The following is a 25,633-nucleotide window of genomic DNA, read 5'->3' on the forward strand; positions in this document are numbered from 1 at the left end:
TAAACTGGTAACAGTTTGGAGATTGACCGGCTGCAGAAGAAACAGAAATTGGGTAACCCATGCTTGCTAAAAGATTTGCTACTCCAACACCAAGAATAATAACATATATATATATATAAACAAACTGAGAATCATACATTTTAAACAATTACTCAGGATTATTATAGAAAGTAATGTCTTTTAAGCATGCCTTAAAGAAATGATTTTTAGCCCAGCCGGTGTGGCCCAGTGGTTGAGTGTCGACTCATGCACCAAGAGGTCACCAGTTTGATTTTCCCTGTCAGGGCACATGCCCAGATTGTGGGCCAAATCCCCAGTCAGGGAACATGCAGGAGGTGGCCAATTGATGTTTTCTCTCTCTCTCCCCCTTTCTCTCTCTAAAATCAATAATAATAAAAAAAATTTAGGAAAAACAAGAAATGATTTTTAAAATACGCAACAATTGCTCTGCTTTGTTCTTTTAAGTTTTTTACTACATCTAAAAATTGGCAAGTTTTCTAAACAGTGATGTGAAGTAAGGACAACAGTTCACCTAGCTGTCAGTTTTGGAAGAGTAGTCAAGCAAGAAGCCAGGGCTGATGATTGCAACGGTTTTGAAGGGCAAATATAAATTCTGAATGGTGATGAGATACTGGATCCTACTATGAAAAGTACAACATTGTAATTAAGGAATAGATTCTCCTGCTTCTTTCTGGGCAGAAGGGAGTAACGGATCTATTGCACTAGTACCAGTAACCTAGACCTAACATGGGAAAATTAATCTAAAGTTTATCACCTTTTTTTTTCACAGTCACATCCTCTGATGGCAGTTCCATATCTAAATCTGACAATAATGTGCAACGGGTGTACATAGGAGAAGTTTTCATTATATCTTGAGAAAAAACAACTATGGCATTTTGTTCAATGAAGACAGGTAAATCTAATTAGATTCTTTTTACCTAGAAACATTAATTGGTAGAAATTTCTTCAGAGAAAACCCACAAAATCTAAACCAATTCTATGCTAGCAACCAAAATGTTCTATCCAGTTCCAGAAATGTACCATTATAGCAAACAAAGTAGTTACTATTTATAATATATAATAACTGACTAAAATTCTAGGTAAATAACCATTATGACCATCTAAAATTTAGTTTTAAATTTGTAACTTTAGCAGTACCTACTGAACACTTCTTACATTCAATTGTACAGAAATGCAGTCCATTTAATCTTGAAAAACACTATATAAAACTATAGAAATGAGAAAACATACCTGCAAACCATTACACTCCCTCATCAACTCTACAACTGTAATAAATTTAATACTGTAAACAGACTGAACAAATCAGAGCACTGTGGAAAGAGTTCGGCAGCTTTAACAAGTCATATTATCATTTTTATGAGCTAAGAGAGTAGAGGCAAATGGAATTCTTAGAACATTAAAAATAGACTTTTAAAGACAAAGGTCCCAACTTATTCTTATGTACACACACAAAAGATCATCTGTCACAGACAGCAAATATCAAATGTATAAACCGGAGTTTCCGGCAGCATCCTGTACATTTAGAATAATGAAAATAAACAAACAGAAAGTTGTCAAATCTATCTAAGGTGGATGATTCAAATCTGTGTGAGATGGAATATAGCTGTTCTGGTGCTCACTGCTGCTTCTCAAATGCAAAAACCAAGTAAATACCTAAAAAGAAAATAAGTGAAAGTTAGAGTTTGGTTTCTCATATTGTCAGGGAAAACAAAACAATCTCAATCCTATTTCTAATTTGGTGAAAATTGTTAGGACTTCAAAGCAGCTTTTGATGAGGAAAAACATCTCATTATTTCTATGAGTTTCTCAAGTATTTTGAGTAATTTAAAAAGCAGATATGGCTCTGGCCAGTTTGGCTCAGCGGTTAGAGCATCGGCCTGCGGTCCGGAGAGACCCGGGTTCGGTTCCCGCTAAGGGCATGTACCTCGGTTGTAGTTTGTTCCCGGCCCTGGTTGGTCGGGCGGGTGGCAGCCACTCGATGTGTCCCTTTCATATCGATGTTTCTCTCTCTCTCTCTTCCTCTCTCTCCCTCCCACTCTATCTGTACAAAAAATGGAAAAATGTCCTCAGGTGAGGATGAAAAACAAAAAACAAAACAAACAAACAAACAAACAAAAAGTATAAAAGCAGAGAAGTTAAAACTAAAAAAATCTTATGACATTTTTTTTTTACCCAGAGCAAGACAGATAGATAGAATAAGTTTTCTATTCAGAAAAAAAACTAAGGAGAAAAATTATAAGGAATATTTATAACATGCATGTTAAAATTCCAATGACCAAATTGCTGTGTTGTAGGGATGCTTTGAAATATTAATCTGTGCCCAACAGTGATATTCCTCTATGAATCCAGATTCCTCTATGAATCCAGCCCCAAGGGCATTATCTCCCTTAAATAAAATTTCCTGCTTTGATGTGTATTCAAAGACATCTAAAAGCATCTAAGGTTCTCCATTCTGAATCACACTGAAGTTCAAACCTACAATATATTCTAATATGATACCAACAGATTTTATGGTAAGAAGATACCTGAAAAGATGACAAATCCTCAAAAGATCACAAGAATGTTCAGGGTGTGTGCTAGGCCATTCATTCAACTAGCGATAACAGACCACATACATAACTTGGGAGTCCTTGCTCCGAGTCAACTTAAACAGGGAACATATGAAGGATGGCAGACCACATAACAACCTCCCATTCCTTCAGCTTTTGCCCTTCCAACCTAACCTGTACAGGAATAGCATAATACCAGTCTTTCCAAAACACTAATTTGCCCATGCTATTCTCTGCTCCCTATCTGCTAGTACCAATTTTTTTTTTTTTTTTGGCGCAATGAAACAGTATAGTAGATAGGTAGATAGAAAATAGGCAGGATAATCATTAACACTGAAGATTCTCCTCTAGAGGATAAGGAAGCAAAACAGTCTATTCACAAGAGCTTCGGTACAGACCAGCATTACTTAACTTTGCCCTGTGCTCTAAGGTTATGTACAACCCTGCCCAACCCACCCCAAACACCTGTACCTACTGCAAACAACCCACAGTCCTGTCCTTTCCTCATTGAGGGTCATTTAAAACCACTAAGATGCAGTGTTTGATTTCAGAAAAGCAACTGTAACTTTCATTTCTAATTCAAACATTCTGAACGTCTCATTCATATTAAAATGCCTTTTGTGCCCTGGCTGGTTTGGCTCAGCGGTTAAGAGCATTGGCCTGCAGTCCAGAGAGACCCAGGTTCGGTTCCTACTAAGGGCATGTACCTTGGTTGCAGTTTGTCCCCGGCCCTGATTGGGTCGTGCGGGGAGGCAGCCACTCGATGTGTCCCTTTCACGTCAATGTTTCTCTCGCTCTCTTCCTCTCTCTCCCTCCCACTCTATCTGAACAAAAAATGGAAAAATGTCCTCCGGTGAAGATTTAAAAAAAAGCCTTTTGCTCCGGCATTTCAACTAGGATTTAAAGAAACAAATCTTGAACCACTTCTAAAAGTAACTCAGCAACAATTCTCTACTTTCTTTTCATATTTAAAGCATTTTCTAGGAGCAGCAGGCTGGGGTAATAAGAGTTTAATGATTAGACCAGTAGGAGTTCAAAATATAACTTCTTACATTTATTAGACTGTGACATTAGGCAAGATACTTTACAGCCCACAAAGGCCTCTAGTTTAGAATAGTGTACCTATCAAAGAGCTGAGTGACCTAGAGAGTTAGATCCTAGCTGCAATTTAGCCACTGCTCCTTTTGTGTTTCTTTTCACATCTCTAACCCATCTCCTCCTCAACTGTCTGGGGCTATCTAATTCATTTGTATGTTATTGCTAAAGTCTACAATTAATATTAAAATATAGCTATAAGCTACAGCCCTCACACCATCAAGTCTTTCGACCAAAGCTGTTTGCTTTCACAGTGTACTCTGGGACTGATGGCATATCTAAGATAGATGAGCTATCTCCAGTTTGGGAAAAGTAATGACATGTGTAGGTTTATGCACACGTCTCACGTGTCAAAGATTATGTCTCTAACACAGCTTCCAATCTCATTTCTACTAAGGGTACCAATATTCTGAGACAAGCTCAGAATGTTAGCCATATTTGTCTTCTTTCCTTTTTCTCTTTATCAAATTCAGCAAGTCCTAAGAAAGTTTCCTTTCACGTGGGCTGTCATGAGGCCAAGGTTATGAGTATGGAACACTTGGATTAGCTCTGCGACTTTGGCCAAGTTATTTAATTGCTTTCTCATCTGTGAAAAGTAGATAAAATAAATAGTAGTCTACTTGTAAAGTTGTGAGGATTAAGTGAGTTACAACATATGGAAAGCTTAAAATAGTGCCTAGGCACATGTTAAATACTCGATAATATCAAATATTATTTCTCAGGCTTCACGAGTTTTCATTAACCTCTCCTTCACCCATTTTTTCCCATTACAGTAACTTTAGCACTTAAAATTTTTTTGCCCAGCTAGTGCATTTATTTGTGTCTGTTTCTTTCATTAAATAGTATACTTCTGGAAGGCAAGATTATAACTTGTTTCTTTTTTAATCCCCTATATCCCTTTCATGGAACTTTATGTAAGTCAATACTCAATGTTTTGAGTACTACTTGTACCTTCAACATAATCATTAAGTATTTAAACGAACAGTGGGAACTACCTTTAAAGTCCTCAGGGCAACCCATAAGGGTATTACCATTATCTTAATAGTGAGGCTCTGGGAGCTGACTTCCTCAACATCCATTTGCTGAAGAACTACAGATTTGCCAGGCCTCTGACTTTTCTTCCAAGGACAGGTACCTCACTTTAGAATGTCTCCACCTCAGGCCTGTTCCTACCCCTCTAAAATATCCACTCATGTTCCTTCACTAAATGTTCCAGCATTTATTATACCTTCACTGTCAACATCAGAGTGGCCAAAATCAAACAAAGTACATGGTAGTGTTGTATAAGCCAAAATTCCCCAATGGAAATCTGAGGTAAAGACATCAAATACAGATGGCTATGTAGTTAATGAGTAGGCAATGAAAATGTTTAAGAATGTTCATGAAAGTTTATATTAAGCAACATTATGCATATATTTTCTCTTGGCACTAAACAGCTGTGCAAAAAGGGGGAATTGGACACAAATAGGAATTTTGTATAAACATAAGTGCATACACAGCCTAATAAGCGTCAGAAAACCTCTCAAGTTTACAGATTTTAATGATCACTTTGAAACAATCTGAAAATGTCAGTAAATCTACACTGATGATATACTCACTTGTAGCTTCCCATTCTGATTTACTTAAGGTTCCCTAAAATTACAAAACAGAAAAAAAGAAAGAGAAAAATTTCAGATTGAATATGGAAGTACAGTTGACCTCTGAACAACACAAGTTTGAAATGCATGTTTCTAGCTTACTTTATAAAATACATTTAACATACAAAATATGTGCTAATTAACTATTTATGTTATCACTAAGGCTTCGGTCAAAAGTAGGCTATTAATAGTTAAATTTGGGGGGAATCAAAAGTTATACATGGATTTTCAACTGTGCAAGGGGTCAGTGCCGCTGACTCCTATGTTGTTCAAGGGTAAACTGTGTGTGTGTGTGTGTGTATAACATATATGCACTTATTTTTCAATGGGCATAGGTCTCTAAATAACCCTATCTTTGCAATATATATACAAATTACTGTAAATATTATTGTGATCTGAACCTATAAAATAAATCAATGAGATTAACCTTTAACACCATCTTCTCAACACCTGCCCTTCTGCCAAATTCTCTAAACAACTGATTCTCTTATGAATTTGCATAAAGAGGGTATTCGTGTATGTGTGTGTGTGTGTGTAACTAGAACACACATCTATCTTGTGTATTTAACTTGGAAAATAAAAAAATAAAAATGCCTATCTCAAAACATCAAATAGCCCTGCAGAAGGAAATACTATTTTTGTGTTTTTACAAAGGAACCACCAAATAAATTACATATCATGCAAAAGAACTAAGTTATATTTAAAATAGTTTTCAAAATACTAAAAAATATTTTGACATAGTAATGCAATGACTAACAAGATATAGTGGCAATTCTAGTAACTAATGTAATTTTGAAGAAATGATGAATGTAAACAATATTCTAAGATGTCAACTGAAATGTGTTATGCAAATATCTATAATTTACAAAGTCATAGCTACACAGACAATACCACTACGGTATTATTACGTTCATAAGAGAAAATAAAATGTAAACTTCCTTATAGAAGTCAGTGAAAATGAAAATTTAATTTTTTACCATCTAAATTCATGAGCCCCTGAATTTTATCTACGGTACAACATGGGATAGTAGTACCTAGGTTAAGATATAATGATATAGTAAGGAAACTCAAACCACGCCTATTGACTTTTCCCCCACTTTTACTACTTCACATTTAGCACTGCATTCTCAGTTCAATGAAGTACATTTTATTCTACATTCTGTAGTTATAAAAAGTCATCATGACTTAGGGGAAACAGATTAACGTGTATCTGATTTGTAACTCAGTAAACCCAAGTTCTGTAAACCAATGGAATAATTTCCAAAGTTTCCATATATGCTTTTTTCATTTTTTTATAAAATATGTTAAAAGATGAAAACTTACCAAAGGCAATCTTACTTGACTGTTCTTCATGTACTGTGCTGCATGTTCATAGTCATCCACCTTTTCAGAAGCAAGTTTGGAATTCTCGTTTGCAGGATATGGCTAGGGAAGCAAGTGAATTTCCTTAAGATATCACAATGAAATTTACAATTCAGAATTAAATATATTAAATGACTGAAATAAAATAATTCCCCAAGTATTACTTCAGGAAGACAAACTACATATACTTGTGAAATATGAAAAACAAATATGGGTGGTGGCAGGCATCTTTTAACAAAGCAGCTGTTATGGTGAACTTTGATCATAATCAGAATATTTAAAGTTGAACTAAATTGTATCATTTAATCACCATCAAGGACCATTTGGCAGCAAACACTTGCATCTCCCTGATTCCTAGTCAAAGGCTTTTTCTGTTACAACACAAAGCTGAAGGAAGATAGTAAAATGAGCTAAATATTAGTTTGAGCCTTGTAGATTTAATAGCCACGGAAGGCATGAACAGCAATTAGAAACAATACAAAACAAACAAACAAACAAAAAACCTCAAGTCTACAGAGAACCCTGTGAGTTTAACAAGACAAGGAAAATAATCCAGCCTCCAAAATACAGGTAATCTCCAGATTCCCATAAGAATCTAAGAAGGGTCACCAAAAAAAAGTGTTTTTAAGGGTATGCTGGTCAAATGTTTATTCAAATTACCTCAAGAACTATTTATAGTCCATTTTAACTAATTTCTCTTTATACTGTGAAGAATAGTACTTTGTAAATACATGTAAATCAAAACATCAAACACATAGAATATTTAACATAACCACCATCTACTTTATAAAAGTTACATATTCTTTATGTCTGTCTTCTTACAACAAACCAGCTAGCAAGGAACAACTTTATTTTTTTTTTTATTTTTTATTTTTTTTTTAATCCTCACCCGAGGACATTTTTCCATTTTTTGTACAGATAGAATGGGAGGGAGAGAGAGGAAGGGAGAGAGAGTGAGAAACATCGACGTGAAGGGACACATCGAGTGGCCGCCACCCGCACGACCAACCAGGGCCGGGGACAAACTGCAACCGAAGTACGTGCCCTTAGCGGGAACCAAACCCGGGTCTCTCCGGACCGCAGGCCGACGCTCTAACCGCTGAGCCAAACTGGCCAGGGCAAGGAACAACTTTAGACCCAGATCTCCCTGATGAAATTTTAAGGAAATGATCTGGGAAGGTCTACTTTGCTATCTTCTTTTTCCTTTTTCTTTATAAATATCTTACAGTGAGCAGAGACATTAGAAATGTAGCTATTTATTTACTGTCTAAAAAGTATTTGGCTTTTTGGACTTCCATACTGTTAGCACTTAGCCACTATACTCTTGATCGCATCTTAACACAAGATATAAGAAATATCGCTTGTCATCACTAAATTCTTTTTAATCTTCAATCCCATATTTGTAGTTTCACTGCATCACAAAGTGTAACTTTAATTTGAATGTCTGCTGAACTATTCTGTTGTAAATTTTTTCCCTCAATTTATGAGTGTAATAAGATTCCTCCATGTGATTATTTGCCTGTAAACAAACATCTAGTTTCACTTCCCTATTGATCATTTTAAAAGACCAAACAACATGATTATAAAGCTGAAAAACTGTTTTTTTCTAAACTTGCTAAAATGTACATGTGACCCAAACAAGCCATTTATCATCTCTGAGCCTTGGACTCCCCATTTAAATATAGAAAAAGCGGCTGCTTTGCCTACTTCATGAGGTAATTATAAGGATAAAAATGAGTATGCTTAAAATACTTTTAAAATATTCTAAATTAAATAAACTCTCTAAAAAATTTTATTTAATATGACCACTGATTAGTAACAAAATGCTCCCTATTTCAGATCTATCCAATTAAATATTGTTCAAATACATAAGGAAATCTAATTAATCAATGTCTGTACCCTGTGTTTAAAGCTTGTAGACTACTTTCACTACTGCTTTAGGGGAAGCAGAGAAGAGTCCAGGAGCTAAAGAATGTCTCAGGACCAATATTGTCTCAAGACTGGAATCTTGCTAGACAGTCACAAAGAACAAAATTATACATGGTATGAGCTTGTCTTGGACCCTGGCCAGAAAGGTTTTAAATTTCTGAGTAACAAAAAGGCATTGTACAGAAGTGGTTCTCAACTGAAAGTGATTTTGAATCCCAGGGGATATTTGGCAATGTCTAGTGACATTTTTGGCTGTCACAACTGGGGGCAGGGGTATTACTGGCATCTAGTGTGGAGAGGCCAGGGATGCTTTTGAATATCCTACAGTGCACAGAACAGCCCCTATAGCAAAGAATTATCCAGTCCAAAGGTTGAGAAATCTTATTTTAAAGAATTACTATCTAGAAAATAAAAATTGATGATAGCATCACTCACTCATTCATTCAAGTATTACTGGGCACCTAACATGGAAAGTCTCTGTACCAAACTCTGTCCTAGGTGCTGAAGAAACTAGGGTAGTTATAAACAATCTGTGTAATTTATATCAGTATTAAGTGTCCCACAGCCAAACAAGTTTACCATAACTTGGAATGTTTACACCATTTCAAAATTCTTACCTCCAGAGCCTGCATTCGTTTTAACAGCATTTTATTTTCATTGTTCTTAATCTTTTCCTCATAGAATTCCAGAAATGTTTTTTTGTAGACTAGTTTCATATTGTACTTCTTCACCATTCTGTCCAAAAGAAGATTACGTAATGAAAGGACTTCTAAAATGTGTGTAATTTCTTAATAGCTTACTTTCACACAACAGTGACATCTTCTGGACTTAACTAAAAAAGCTACCAAATCTCCTTTATATATTCACAATAAAATGATGTAAAGTGAATGATGAGCAACATACCACTAACCATGCCTATAAGAAAATATGCCTTCCATATCTCAATGGGTTGTAGGGGCCTCTCTCTATTAATGTACAAAGGGGTCAGAAAACAAAATGAAAGACTGTGAGATGAAAATAGAGCTATAAGGAACACTTTTCTATAGAATCCATTTTATTTAACTTGACCCCTCACACCAGTGTTTAAAACAGCTGCCAACTTCCTTCTTAAAATATTCTCCTTGGGTTCTGTGGCAAGATACACTATTAATTTTTATCCTACATCTTGGGCTGCTTATTCAGTTTGTTTCACAGGGTTTTTTTTTTACCCAACTTCTAATCTTTAAGGTTCTGAAGTTTGGCCCAGAGCCTTTACTCATTTTCACTCCCCTGATTTTACCCAGCATGCAAATAGCTATCTGTACTCAGCTTTCTCTTGTCCCACTCATTTATTTTATCGCTTACTAGTAATCTCCACCAAGATATGGCAAAGGCATTCTCTAACTTCCCACATCTAAGGCTGAACCTTACTAGACTGTTTCTCTGCCAATCTTTGCTATTTTAGTAAATCCTGTTAATGATTCATGCCAGAAATCCTGGAAGTCCTCATGCTATTGCCCCCTCTCTATTGCCCTCTGTATTCAACATGGCACTACACCCTCTTCATTCAACTATAAAATGTACTTCAATGGCTTTCCTTCAGCATATTGAACTAGCCAAGCTCTTTCCCATTTCAGGTCCTTCATACATATTGTCCCTTGTGTCTAGGAGATTCTTCATTCCAGTGTTTAACTGGCTAACTCGTATACATCTTTTAGATCTTGACTTAAGTATCACTTTCTTCACATATAGCTTCCTTAAATCCTCAATTACATTAGGTCTCCCGGTTACACTTTTTGTATGTTTTTTATCCCCCCTGCTGCATTTGCCAAAGTTTTAACTATGTATCTATAGACACCATGAGGGAGCAAATAAAGGAGAAAAGGAAAAAAGGGAAAAAGAAACCCCTGAAAAACGCTGAGGGCTTGTGAGATGATAGTTGAGGGGGCAGGATTCCCTGTAATTTAAATTAGCCTTCCTTGGAAACACAACATGAGTAAAGATAAAAATCTCTTCTCCAGGCAGTTCCTTCTCTATCATAAATCTCCAAAATAAGCCTTTGGAAATAAAACCAAGTTTTATACTTAAGAAATATTATAATTACAAAGAACTAAAACTAAATTTGACCAATTTAAATAGGTCTGCCATATGAAAGCTAATTATGTTTTTGTTCAGTTTCTTAATGAAATGGCAAAGGGCATCTCAAAAATCCCTATGCGTTGTTGGAATCTGTCTCACAAAATACCTATTTCAATAAATAATTTTTAAAAATTTAGATATTAAAGTGTTGACCTGTGTTTATACATCATTAGGCAAATTTTTTTTTATTTTTATTTTTTTATCCTCACCCGAGGACATTTTTCCATTTTTTGTACAGACAGAGTGGGAGGGAGCGAGAGGAAGAGAGAGAGAGGGAAACATCGATGTGAAAGGGACACATAGAGTGGCTGCCACCCACACGACCAACCAGGGCCGGGGACAAACTGCAACCAAGGTACATGCCCTTAGCGGGAACCGAACCCGGGTCTCTCTGGACCGCAGGCGGACGCTCTAACCGCTGAGCCAAACCGGCCAGGGCTCATTAGGCAAATTAAGTAGAAAAAATTGCTAGTGCTTAGCACTAAATAAAAGTCAATCGCCAATTTTGTTAATTAAAAACATCAATCTAACAAAAAACATTAAACAACACACTAAGTATTTAATTTCTTATATTATAAAGTTGAGAAGCAGTAACATTTTCCAAAAGTTTACTCATTTTAAGAACAAAAATGTCATTTAAAATTTTAAATTTTACAATTTATGTTTATAACTTGTACACAGTATTTTTATCACGTTCAGTCACACTCTACTTAATATATAAAATGTTAACGTTTTCTAAGTTATTTATATGTATTGTAGAACTCCTGAAAATCCTATATCCGTAATTTTACCAGCTGAGACACAACTGAAATAATCACCAACTAAAAGTAAGCAGACAGTAAAGCTCTTTTTCTCCCTCAGTTAAAAAAATACTTCTGTTTTTAAAAAATATGAAATAAAATTTGGTCACCTGTGATATGGCCTACATTTAAGTTGACTCTTCCACTCTCCCTATTAAGGAAAACCCCAAGACCAAGGTATCTCATAAGGCCTCGAAGCCTTACCTGATGAAGTCTGGTACTCCAACTTTCCCCATGTCTATAGAGTCCCCAGGACTCCTAGGAATTCAGATGCATGAGTGAATGTATTCCTGAATTAGGATTTTATTATCAACATTGCCTATGAGACATAGACAATTTCAGAGCTACAGTGAAATGTAAAATAACTTTTAATACACATCCCTGTCAAAAGAAGAATTCATTTGATATTCCCAAGTTATTAAAAGTGGTTGATTTTTTTTTTTTTTTTTTTTAATATTTGGCTATTTGTAATGTCAGGTATCTTTTGACACAAGTTAAAGGTAATAGAATCCCTTTCTTACTTACAAGATAAAATAATTCCAGTAATAAAAGAAAACCAAGTAAGGCTATCAAGAGAGCTATAGCATCAACACTGGATTTGAAGTCTTTTATTTTTTAACAAGGCCATTATTTTTACTTTGGGACCCCTATAAATTAAGAAATGACTAGAAATACAGGTTTCCCTCCTCCTTTTCTTCCTCTCTGAAGGCAAAAAAGAGAATGAATAGTAACAAATTAACAACATTCTTACTCATTTAGTAATGGAAAATAGACCAAGAATTCAGGGACATCCACAACACCTTCCAAATTGAAGTCATACTTGCAGCCAAATAAAGGATAATCTCCTTTCTTCTGAAATTTCACAGTATATATTTCATTTCCAAATGATTCTGATTCTGAAGCTTCAAGGCGTCTTCTATAAGAGTTTTCCCCAAACCAAAATACAAAAATTAAAATTGCTATCATCTCAGATTTTGATCAGATTATGCATATGAAAAAACTACATAATGTAATTTTAAAAGACAAATGATTAGCTTTTTAATAGAATCTGAGCTACTTTTAAGAAGCAATATACTGAAAGATAATTAACAATCACAGTAATAATAAAATTAGGCTGGAGGGTAGAATTCACTATCATGATGGTTAATTCTCTGTGCCTTGGAATCTGATCTGCAGCTTGTCCATTTGGCTCCATATAACATCACCCTCCAACTTATACATTAAGATGTTTTTGTTTTGTTTTGTTTTGCTTTTGTTTTTGTTTTAATCCTCACCAGAGGACATTTTTTTCATTTTTTGTTCAGATAGAGTGTGAGGGAGAGACAGGAAGTGAGAAACATCGACATGAAAGGGATATATCGAGTGGCTGCCTCCCGCACCATCCCAACCGGGGCTGGGGACAAACTGCAACCGAGGTACGTGCCCTAGTGGGAACTGAACCTGACTCTCTCTGGACCGCAGGCAGATGCTCTAACCAATGAGCCAAACTGGCCAGGGCTATATTAAGATGTTTCAAAGGTTCATCTGTATGTAAATCTGTCATTTGAACTTAAATTCTGAATATCTACTCAAATACATTATCAAAATGTTTAGCCCTTCTAAGATCAACATGGCATATTTTATAAAAGCTCTCTGATAAACACCGATACTTTAAAAAAGCTTAATACTGAGTTTACTGTAAAGCACAATATATCTGAAAGTACTTACATCAGTTCAAAGCTATTGGGAGTGGTACCAATAAAATAGCCTCCAGGACTAAGTCTCTCACAAGCATTTCTGAGCATCATGTCAGCCTGCTCATAGGACTCAAATGAGTAATGACAGGCAAACTGACAACTGCAGATGTCAAAGCGCATTTCTGGGTCACAAAATTTGTCAATCAAAAGTTCCTAAAGCAAATTAGAGTGGGTAAATATGTTAAAGTACAAAATAAAAAATTTTTAGTAAATTTATTTCTAGAATTAGGGTCCTTAACATAAAAGTAAACATGCCCTCCAACTGACCTACCCTTTCTCTCATGTATAACAAGGGTCATAATGAAATCATTTTTCCATTTTTATTCAATATTTGGTTCCCATTTTCATAGGAATTTTAAAAAACTATAGATTCTGAAATCATGTTAGAATGTATCAATCAAATATGACATTTAAAGGATTTGATCCTTTTATTTGACTTTACTTGAAAGCTCAAGTAAAATGACATTGAACAATAACTTGAGTTAAAAAAAAATCCCACAAAGCAGGCCTTAGGGTTAAAAAATACACTAGTGTTTTTAACATTCTAGCAGTATATTACCACTTTCCCTCTCACTTTCAAAATTGCTGACAACATGTGTAGGATGATTAAAGATACCTCTAATAGCTTCATGAGCTAACTCAGACAAAAAACATAACATTCAAGGTAAGACTTTCACCATCAAAGTGTCTCTTTAGTTCTTAAATTTTATAATTATTAAACAATTCAGAAACAGATAGAAGGTGAAAAAAAATCAGACTATATAATATGTTGAGTATCTAGCCTCATAAATTACAAGGTGAACAAAAATAAATGCAGTTCTATTTTAAAACCTGGGAAATAAAGTTTGTCCAAATGGAAAAGTAACAAGTGATTTCAAAAGTTCAAATTATTAAAAGCAAAAAACTCTCAGAGGTACTCAGAGGATTATTAAAAAAAATTGATCCTGAGAGAATTTTAGTTGAAATGAAATGCATTATAAGATTTTTAATAATTCAAACCACAATTTTTTTTAAAAAAGCTAATTTTTTAAACAAATCATTTACCCAAACTAAATATATAAAATATAAATTGACAAATTAAAAAAAAACCTTATACCTTTGAACAATCAGCAGTTATAAATTCTGCACTGAAAATGTATTCATTATCACGACGATTTTTCATGTCCTCATACCGCTGCTGACACTGTTTGACAGAAACATCAGCAATATCTGGAAGGGGAAGGGTGTTAGTGACTGTCAAGAAAGACCCACAAAGATAACAAAATGTAAAGCAAAGATGGCACAAATCGATACATTGACTTCAACGGAAAAACTTTCAAATGAAATCTAGCCTTACTGTAAGCAAAAAGGTTCTACTTCCTTCAAACAAAAGCAAAGTCTTTGTTCCAATGTAAATGTCCTATTATTTTTTTTAAAGACATTAAAAGCTTTTGCCCTGGCCGGTTTGGCACAGCGGTTAGAGCGTCGGCCTGCGGTCCAGAGAGACCCGGGTTCGGTTCCCGGTAAGGGCACGTACCTCGGTTGCGGTTTGTCCCCGGCCCTGGTTGGGTCGTGCGGGTGGCAGCCACTCGATGTGTCTCTTTCACGTCGATGTTTCTCTCTCTCTCTCTCTCCCTCCTGCTCTATCTGAACAAAGAATGGAAAAGTGTCCTCGGGTGAGGATAAAAAAAATAAAAAAAATAAAAATAAAAATAAAAAAAAATAAAAAAAATAAATAAATAAAATAAAATAAAATAAAGTAAAATAAAATAAAAAGCTTTCTAAATAGGTACCTATAACAGAAAAATTTTATAACGATTTTGATTTTTTAATTTTATTTATTTATTTTAATCCTCACCTGAGGATATTTTTCCATTGATTTTTAAATAGAGTGAAAGAGATGGAGGGAGAAAGAGAAACATCAACATGAGAGAGACACATCGACTGGCTGCCTCCCGCAGGACCCCAACCAGGGCCAGGGGTCAAACCTGCAATCAAGATACATGCCCTTGACTGGGAATCGAACCCAGGACCCGTGGGTGCACAGGCCAACGTTCTAACTGCTGAGCCATACTGGCCATGGCTATAATGATTTTCAAATGCTTATTCAAAGTTAAGAGCAGAAAGTTTAGATTTCAATTTGAATTATAAAACCTAACACTGTATGCCCAATTTTGGAAATATCAAATTTATATTTTCTTAATAAAATGTTATTTGCCCTTTTCTGTGTTGAGATTTGCACTGATGGAGCAAAAGCAATAGTAGATAAAATGCTGGCACCTTATCATGAATACAAGTTAGTGGCACCAGATGGTACTGGTAATGGTAATACTTATATCCTTCAGCACTGTAAAACTAGCATTGGGGAAGAGGGGCCAGTTTCATTTAAGAATATCCTTCACAAAGCAGTATAAGTTAATTTTATTAAATCTTGGCTCTTGAATACATCTTTTAAATATTCTATGTGATGAAAAATAACAAAAAATTTCTGCTATATAAAAAAGTATGAACAAGACTAGTGTAACTGTGCTGTGAACTGACTGGACAATTATTTCATAAAAAAGTGTTTTCACTTGAAAGAACCACTGACAGCCCTGGCTGGTTTGGCTCAGCGGTTAGAGCGTTGGCCCTCGGATCAAAGAGTCTTGGGGTCATGCGGGAGGCAGCCGATCAAGGTTTCTCTCTCTCTCTCTGTCCCTCTTCCACTCTGTCTGAAAATAAAAATGGAAAAATATCCCCGGGTCAGGATTTTAAAAAAAAAAAAAAAAAAGAACGAACGAACCACTGACAGACAAACTGGTTATTCAGACATGGTAATATGGCAGACATTTTCTTGAAAATAAACAAAGTGAGCCTGTCATGTCACCTAGAGAAAAACTACAGACATATTTTTTTTACCAGTGATAAAATCTGAGCTTTCAATTGAAAATTACAATTCAGAAAAACTTCTACCACCATGAGCTGGGCATCTTGCCACTATTTCTCTGATTGGTAATGATATTAAACAAATGTGACTTCTAGATGTCAACATAACTTTAGTAAACATTATTTTCTAAATATTACAAAATCTCATAGGGCAAAACAGCCATTCAAATCGCAAGATAAACCAATGGAATTAAATGTAACAGGTTATGAAAAGTTCATCAATATAGTTTCAGATTCCACACTGTGGATCTTTAAGGAACCTGTCAAGTTTTGATGTGGTATCAAAGATGAGTATCTTATCTGAAAAGGCTATTAAAATACATCTGCATTTTACAATTACTTATAAAACATACTAAATGCAGAAACGGGTGTGAGAATCCAATTGTCTATTAATCCAGAATGGAAAGGGATTTGCAAAAGTATTTTTTAAATGCCAATCTTCTCACTAAATTTTATTTATTTTTTTTATCCTCACCCAAGGACATTTTTCCATATTTTGTTCAGATAGAATGTGAGGGACAGAGAGAGCGCGAAACATCGACGTGAAAGGGACACATCGAGAGGCTGCCACCCGCATGACCCAACCAGGGCCGGGGACAAACTGCAACTGAGGTATGTGCCATTAGCGGGAACCGAACCCGGGTCTCTCTGGACTGCAAGCTGATGCTCTAACTGCTGAGCCAAGATGGCCAGGGCTAAATTTTACTTTTTTAATGGATTAGAAAAGTTTTAAAATATATATTTTTATTGATTTTTTTGAGAGAGAGAAGAAAGGGGAGAGAAATAGGAACATCAATGTGAGAGAGAGAGATACTGATCAGCTAGCTGCCTCCTGCATGCTCTCTACTTTTTCTTTTTTTTTTTTTATCCTCACCCGAGGATATTTTTCCATTTTTTGTTCAGATAGAGTGGGAGGGAGAGAGAGGAAGGGAGAGAGAGAGAAACATCGACGTGAAGGGACACATCGAGTGACTGCCACCCGCACGACCAACCAGGGCCGGGGACAAACTGCAACCAAAGTACGTGCCCCTAGCGGGAACCGAACCCGGGTCTCTCCGGACCGCAGGCCGACGCTCTAACCGCTGAGCCAAACTGGCCAGGGCTCCTGCATGCTCTCTACAGGGGTTGAGCCCAAAATCCATGCATGTGCCCTGACCGGGAATCGAATGAGGACCTCTCAGTCCATGGCATGGGAAGATGTTCAATCTGCGTCAGGTGGATTAAAAATATTTTTTAAATTGTTTTAATTATTGTCCAGCCGGTGTGGCTCAGTGGTTGAGTGTCAACCCATGTACCAAGAGGTCGCCGGTTCAATTCCCGTCAGAACACATGCCCAGGCTGTGGGCCCAGTCCCCAGTGAGGGGCATGCAGGAGGCGGCCAATCGATGTTCTCTCTCATCCATGTTTCTATGTCTCTCTCCCTCTCACTTCTCTCTGTAAAATCAATAAAGGAAAAAACATTTTGTTTTAATTATTATCATCAATTAATATAACCACAATCACAAAAGCTTTCTGGGGTCCTAAGCATTTTTAAGACTGTACAGTGTTCTTAAAAGCAAAAAAATTAATAAATGCCAATTATGGCAATATTTCATAGATGGTGTTGTGCACTTCCTACTACTCATCACATTGGGAAGAACATAATGCCTGTTTGTTCCACTTTAGTGTTAAGACTAACCAATGGGTTCAGGTGCTTGATTAATTCAGTTAAGTTCCTTTCAACTTTACCTAACAACTTTAGCAACTGTTTATGATTGTTGCTTAGGGTCTATTATCTCATCAAGGTGGAAAAACTGTGACTTTCATCATTCCTCCTGCATTTATTCATCATGACTTTTCAATATAGAGGAATTTCCTTTTCAACAATTTGGTTACCTTAAAATATGGTTCATATAGGGTAGGGAAGATAAATACTCAATCCATGCCTCCCCTCCTAATTTATGAATTTCAGTATAATGAGTAAGTTTTGCAGCAACCTCTAATGGCGAACAATAAATTTTTTTTCCTTTGATGAGTTTCAACTCATTATAACCACTGTTCTTTTTGTAAGAAAACTGTCTAATCTTTTCAAGTTTGTACTTTAGACATGACTCCAGTCATCTTTGATTGCTTCCTTCCTTTTAGGAAGAACATGTTACTCTACACTGACTATATACTACACCGCCATCAGTAAAGTCTCATATCGCATTTTAAAAACATCCGTTTCATGCATAGACCCAGATTATCTTGAAATAAAATATTTAGTGAAATAAAATATTTTATTTTGATAGAGATCAGTCTTATTTTCCATTTCTCTGACGGAACACAAATTACTCTTTTCCACACCATTATTTATCTTACCAGTACAAACGAGCTTGTTAATTCTTCCCTTTTTCCACTTGAGCAAATCTCCACCTTTACCACATCCCAGGTCCAAAACAGTAATGTCATGCTTTTTTTTCTGTCGCAACTTTTCTAAAAATTCCCCTAAAACAGAGAAATAAGTCATAATAAAAGATCTTCATTTTCACCAGAGCATAAACTGTTGCCTCTAATAACCTATTAACTTCTGCCTGACATGTAATACAAATTATATTTTCATTTATGTAATTTATAACTTTTGATAAACATTTCAAAATATGACTAAGAGTTAATTAACTTTATCCTCTAGCATTAAAGATGAAAAGTCTGGTATTTCAGAAAGTTAAGACAGGTTTTTGAAGGTTACTTTCAGAATCTGATTCAACATTCAACAGCAGACACTTTAATACAAAAAGACTCAACAATTGTTCATGATAAGAGAAAAACTTTTCATAATTTTTTATATTTTTCTCTTTCCAAATCTAAGTGTTTAGCTTATTATACACCTAAATTAATAAAAATAATTTTGGAATAAGAGTGTTTGATTGTCATAAAAGATGTCAGGCTAACCACCAAGAAACATACAAGAACTAGTCAGAAAACTATATTTACCCTTAATTTTACTATTATCAGAATTCTTAAACACTCTGAAGTAAAAAAATGAAAACTTTCATTTCAATCTACCAAATCACATTAAAAGCCAACAAGTAATATCAGTAGGTCCCCATATATCAATATCCAAATGCTTCAAATACCAGTGACAGGCATCTTAATATTCTTAGATGACTAAAGTATTTAACAATTCTAAAATTTCATACATTACTGCATCCTAGAACAACTCCTTCTGACTTTACCACTCTGAGCTTAAAACTTTCTATTTCATGTGTATTATTTTAATTGATAACATATTCTGTATAAATGCTTCTGCCTTTCACTGTTCACAGGATCTTAATGTAATGTCAGCAGAAATGCAAGTGTTTCATATTTAACTTTCTGCTATGAATCTTAACCAATAGCATAAAAATACTAAAAAAGTAAAAAAAATTATAAAATCTCTTTATTTCCATATACTAAGACTAATGAGAGAAATCATCATGAAACATTACCCAAAGATATCTTCATCACATTCAAGAATAGTACTCAACTATTTACTAAGCTATCAGCATCAACAAGAAAGAGAAAATAAATGACAAAGAACGGATGTTATGAAGAGAAAGGAAAAAGCCACAGGGAGCTTGGCATAGACCACAAGACTGCATTAGAATCAGAAAGGCAAGGTGCAGATGGCAAAGCACCCATTGAGAGAGTTGCTGGAACAGCTGAAGAAGGAAAATACCATGAATATGCTGAGATAAATTTTTGCTAAGTCTGATAAGTCTTTTAATGAATAAATACATGAACAAATGACACATCATTAAAAAATACCCAAGGATAAGTCATCTGCATCATTGGATCTGCAGAAGGAAAGCAAGAGAAAATAAATTAGGACTAAGGTCCAAAGATTACCTTAAAAGTATAACCTACAAATGACATATTAATCTTAATGAGAGAGAAACAGAGAGAGACAGAGAAAGAAAGAAACTGACACTCAATTACCCTAGCTGACAACTGGCAGAGTCAAATAAATCATATTTTTATAATAAAACATGATTAAAAACAAAAATGACATAAAAAATATCAAAATGTGTTTGATAAAATAAGCCGTTTCCATTCTTAATACTTCTCACAATGTCTAATTTATCTTTAAAAGTTAGTAAATTATCATCAAACTTAGTAGAAAGTACCCATAATTAGCACTTTCTTTCCAGTGTAATGAAGAAAGCATTTTCACTTTTCCTAAGACTGGCTTTAAAAAACCAAAAACAAAAATCTTACTGTGAAAAACTTCAAAATACACTGGCTTTTTAAAATCCTAAACTTATGTGATAGTTTATCTGATGTACTAGATATACAAAGCAATAAATACATCTTGAATCATATTCTTTCACTGACTTCCATTTTAATTTCAAAGTTAAGTTTCCATAGATAAAAAGCTGAATCCAAAAAGATGAATGTCTTCATTAATCCTCAATATAAACTTTATTTTCTCCTCAAACACCATACAGGAAAAATAAGTTAGATGGACTTTACCAACTCACTAAAGGCCTTGAAATAAAAAAATTATGATACTGACAATTTCCTTGACTTAATGGAACCTTAATGTTTAATCGAACATGTCATTGCTCCAAAACTATTAGAGTGAAATAGAATAATTACTGAATAGCATAATCTCTAAGTATAAAAGGAGCACACTACCTTTTGAAAGCCTGGTTAAGTTTTCAACTTAATATCCATTAAACAATCATTAATATCTTATGTAGTCAATAAAAAGAATTTATCTCAAAGGCCTACTTTTAGCTTTCGATTCAGTTTTATAAAGCCAAGATTTGATAATTAAATGAACAAGAATTAGATCTAGCAACTTGCTGTATGGTTAACCATTTAGGGGGGAAAATGAGGCATAAGATGAAATTAAAATTTTCAAACTATAAATCAAAAAATAATCATACCAATGAGGACACTTTTCATCCAATTATTAAAGTTTCTTAGGTAAAAAATACGACTTTGGCTACGCTTCTCCAAACCAACTTCCTGAAGTTCATTGTAGTGGGCAGCCACTGTTGAGCTGTGTCTTTCTTCTAAGTTCTAAAAATAAGAGAGAATGGAACAAAATTAAGGATTAGAACATGGCAAAAATAAATTTAAAAGAGTATCTGACATATATAACGATAAAATGCTACTGAAATTGGTAAATTTCATTAAACAATGACATTAACCATAGAAATTCCACTAATTGTAATCAGACATAAGACTTGTTTCCCTCTGTGCTCTATTTTTAAAAACATCTCTAGATTAAAAATTTTCATCTTGATCTTTCATCTGTATAATTTTGGTATTAATGCTTTTAATAAAACAACTACTCTTCCAGAGTTCTGACTTATTCAAGCCAATAAATGCCTGTCAATGGATGGGGTTCCTACAAAAAAATAAAATAGGAATAAATTATATTATATAATTATAAAATAGTTGTGAGCATTACAATGAGATCATACACAAAAAGGTATCAGAACTCAATAGCCTATGTTCAGTGTAAGTGATTCCTACTATTATTTGTTTTTCATCTAATTTAACATTTCAATTTGTTCTCCCTATTTAAGGCCCTAAGCAAAAAAAAAACCCATGGTAGGTAAAAGAGCTTCAAGATCCCCACATTTCCCTAGTTCATTTTTACCTATTTTACATTATCAGGTTCAAGTTTAAGATTTTTACTTGAGAAAAATTTTTTTCTACTGCTAGTAAAAGTTTGAAAACTAAGTTTATAATACAAACTCCTCTCTGTTACAAGGCTTCACACTCCACTAACAACAAATGCTTAGCCTATCTGCCCCTTTCCTCTTCACAGCTGATGGCAGAATTTTACTCATTCATTGAAGCTCTCTCTTCCTCCAAATCCAGATTTTGTCTAAGAGTCCTTCACAATAAGGTATTCCCAGACGAAAATGAGTTGCGATTCCTTGCTCTACAGTTTCCCTGCTATTTAAATAACAGGCTTCTGCATCCATTTAGCTAAAATTGTATGTAACTACCCAAACAAGAAGTTGAAATTATATAAAGAAATTACATTAAGAAAGGAATGTAAAGCTGGGTATGATTTCAAATTTATCATTTTAAGTAATACTATTTCAGATACAAAAAGAGATGAACACCTAACAAAAATTAACAAAGGTAAATCACCTGGACTTCATACTCTTGTCTTTTTTAAATGCTAAGAAAAAGCAAACTATAAAAACTAGCTTTCAAGTTTCTAGTCAAAGAAGAGTTCCGATATCCTAAAAATTATCTCATTAGCAGAAGTTTCACCTAAGTAAAAACAATGAAAATACAAGAGTTAAAAGCTTACTCTATCTTAACACAATAAAAAAAAATTCTAAAGTTATTAAGATTATGTAAAAAACAGTTATTATTTCACAGCTGCTCCACATTTCAATTTGACATATTCCATTATGAATAAAAGAAAATACATTCAACATACTCTTTGCTTTTCAGAAACATCCTCAAGTTCTATTTTTCTCTTTTTCTGAATGCCATCTGCAGGAGAAGGTTCATCTTTTGAAAAATCATCAGTTTCCATTCTTCTTTTCCTTGAAATGCCTTCATTGTTACCAGAATCTTTTTCCTCTGGGACAATTTCAGCATGAACTTTTCTTTTCCTAGATGGAGTATCTTCCCCACAATTGGAACTCTCCTTTACAAGGTCATCTGCAAACTCCATTTTTCTCTTTTTTGGGGTGTCTAGCTGCCCACAGGTAGGAGTTTGTTCTAAAAGGGCAGTCCCAGGAGTGGTTGTGTTTTCATTAGTATTGAATGAAGACTCTGTTTCCGAATTTATTGATACTTTTGTTTCTTGAAGAGAGATCTTTTCACATTCCTCTGCTTTTGCAGAATTTTCCATTTTTGATTACTTAGATAGTAAAACTTCAAGAACTAACACTGAAATGGCAAAAATCTGATATTACTTATAAACACATTAAAACAATTTTAACCAGATGCTAACCACTTAGTTTTAGTGATCAACTACAAGTTCTAAAAAAAATCTTATGAAAACAATGTTAATTAGCATATATTAATATGAATTTCTGAATATACTAATGTGGGAGTACTAATTATAATCCCCAAACACTTCTAACAATCTTATCCATAAAAGTCACTATTTGCATTAAAATTGACAAATGAAGTAGGGGGGCATACAAGTTCCTTTTCCATCGTGACCCTTCCTCTATAGCCTTGGTTCCCAAATTGTATGCTGGGCACACAAACTCATACAGATAGAATTGAATATTTTAAAATTTTAAGGGAAGCACAGTGATATCTGATTATCTAGAAGATATTACAGATACAAGTTCAAGTAGAGCACAATTTAAGCTAAGTAGATTGCACTACATCCCTTTCAATGACATCATAACTTTGGGAAGCTGAGATTTTTGTGGTACCAAAGAAAATCAGTTAAACAGGAAATGAAGGCGGTGATGGCAAATCTTGTTTCAAGGCTTGAGAAGTTGTATGGTACCCAACAGGTGCACAGATTCCATTAGTAAGAACTCTTGGTTAACTAAAAATTAAACACAAATATCATTTTTTTGTTCAGTTTATGTATTATTAGTTTTTAAATAAAGTTGCTAGGAAATAAATACTTAAATTCTTTGGCCTAAACCACTTATGAGTGGTATTGTTAGGTATTTCTTTTGGCCTGGAGACACTGGAAAAAAACAAACAAGCAACAAGAACAACAACAACAAAAAAAAACAGAGACACTAAGGGCACCAAGAACAAGAAAAGTCTGGGAGCTTACAGTTAACTTCTGAAACCCCTATTTCACAATAGTGTCAGAATTAGGAAGAAAGTGATGAGTGTGGCTTTGGACAAGAAGTTTCAAGACACCGCCTGCAACTGAATAACCATTAAGTCTCTTTCAAATGTTCTTAGGCCTAATGGGATCCGGAGGGAAGTAAGTGAACTACCTACTGGACAGGAATTATTATTAGGGTGATCCATTTATTGTCACTTAACAAATTTACTCAACTCCTAGTACAGAGAAGCACAATGAAGCACTGTGTGAATTAGTGATCAAGAAGCTTACAGCTTATATGCACACCATTATTAAAATGTTATACTGTACTATTCAAAACAAATGGAGAAGGGAGAGCATAAGTCCAAAAATTGGTGAGATACAGTAAATTCAAAACCTGAAAGTTATAAAGGGAAGGGGGGGGAGTCTTTTGAGTAAAGAAATTCCTGAATATGCTAATGTGGGAGTAAGAAATAAAGTGGCTTAAGGGAATGAGTAAAACAAGTCACTGTGAACTGGGAAAGGTTTCAAGGGATAGGAACTGCCCAAGGTTTGAGGTAACAAAACACTAATACAGTCCAAAATAGGAGGAGCTAAATCAAGGGTGGAGGTAAAAAAAATAAAAAAATCACCCCAAAAAGCAATTTTCAGAATGACTACTTAAAATGATTATCTAGTAAAACTGGCCTCCAAATGATCAAATCCCTATCTTCTCCTGCCATTTATTTCCTAATAAAGAACAGAAATAGGCTTTAAATTTAAATAAACCAATGTGATGTATTATCTTTAGCTGTAATCAACACCTGAAATTTGTATTGGGAATAGGTGTGAATTTTATTTATATACGCTACTCTATTTCCACAGATAAGATGTCATAAAAACAATCAATTCGGCCAGAATAAATGACAAAGAATTCCTAATGACGGCAGAAATGGGTGAGAATGTTTGAAACCCAACGCCAAAGTGTAATAATGAATAAACTCCAAGCGCTAGAATTGTTGCCCTTCAGAATCCTGGAGGAAGGAGCTTATGGAAAAGAGTCAACTGACATCGAGTTGGCTACGCAGTAAGATGACCAAATAGACATTTCGACCTGGGTTTCCTTACACCTCTAAGGCAAGCTGTCCCAGTCACTTCAGTTCCTCAGAGAACCGAGCACTGCGCTAGGACCGCCGGGCTTACGCTCCATCAGGATAAGCTCTCCATCCCGACCCGCCAGCCAGGCTGGGTAAACTCGAAGGCCCAAGACGACGCGACAAGGCACGAAGGGAATTTTGCAGCCAAGTTCACCTTCTTCCGTCACTGACGCGGCCTAGGTCGTAACCAAACCTCCAGCTCAAGTTTCTGATTCGCCGCTCAAGACATACAAACGCAGCTTCACATCGGACACTCCCTCCCTAGCCCGCCCTCTCAGTGCAGCCTTGAAGTGCGGCCTAATGCAGCTCCACCGGCTTCTCCGCACCCAGTCTCGCTAGGTCTGAAGGAGCAGCAGCGTCCGCCGACTCCCACAAGTACTGCCCAATTTGCTCCACGCTGAGGGCACAATATACCCCTCGCGAAGGATACTGAAGGCACAAGGCAACAACAAAGCGAGCTCCTATCAGAAGAGTGCCCCTCCACCTCGATGGCGGCGGAGGACCCAAAAACAAAGAAAGGAAGGGCCGAAGTTCTAGCCGCCACACTCACCCATACAGCCTCCTACGGTTCTATTTGCCCAAGCGGCGAGCCGCGCCGCTCTAGTGTAGTTACGCCACTT

At 35.3% G+C, this 25,633-nt stretch overlaps 1 protein-coding gene across 3 annotated transcripts; it reads right to left on the minus strand.

The window, feature by feature from the left end:
• Nucleotides 1-401: 401 nt before the first annotated feature.
• On the minus strand, nt 402-25,629 carry RNMT (RNA guanine-7 methyltransferase). 3 transcript variants are annotated; one of them, XM_036245426.1, is made up of 11 exons: nt 25,564-25,620; nt 22,564-23,021; nt 21,041-21,176; nt 18,492-18,617; nt 14,344-14,456; nt 13,219-13,400; nt 12,332-12,427; nt 9,211-9,328; nt 6,626-6,727; nt 5,264-5,297; nt 402-1,674 (listed from the first exon to the last, which is right to left on the minus strand). In XM_036245426.1, exons 2-11 carry the CDS (start codon nt 22,981-22,983, stop codon nt 1,637-1,639), a joined length of 1,365 nt encoding a protein of 454 aa, XP_036101319.1. In that variant the 5' UTR covers nt 22,984-23,021; nt 25,564-25,620; the 3' UTR covers nt 402-1,636. The 3 variants fall into 3 exon arrangements, with proteins under 3 accessions (XP_036101319.1, XP_036101318.1, XP_036101320.1); XM_036245425.1 differs by having other exon boundaries at nt 1,351-1,674; nt 12,263-12,427; XM_036245427.1 differs by lacking the exons at nt 402-1,674; nt 5,264-5,297; nt 6,626-6,727; nt 9,211-9,328 and adding an exon at nt 11,726-11,830 and having other exon boundaries at nt 12,263-12,427; nt 25,564-25,629.
• Between the last annotated feature and the right edge of the window lie 4 nt (nt 25,630-25,633).

Source organism: Molossus molossus, unplaced genomic scaffold (genome assembly GCF_014108415.1).
Source record: "Molossus molossus isolate mMolMol1 unplaced genomic scaffold, mMolMol1.p scaffold_m16_p_6, whole genome shotgun sequence".
Taxonomy (NCBI): domain Eukaryota; kingdom Metazoa; phylum Chordata; class Mammalia; order Chiroptera; family Molossidae; genus Molossus; species Molossus molossus.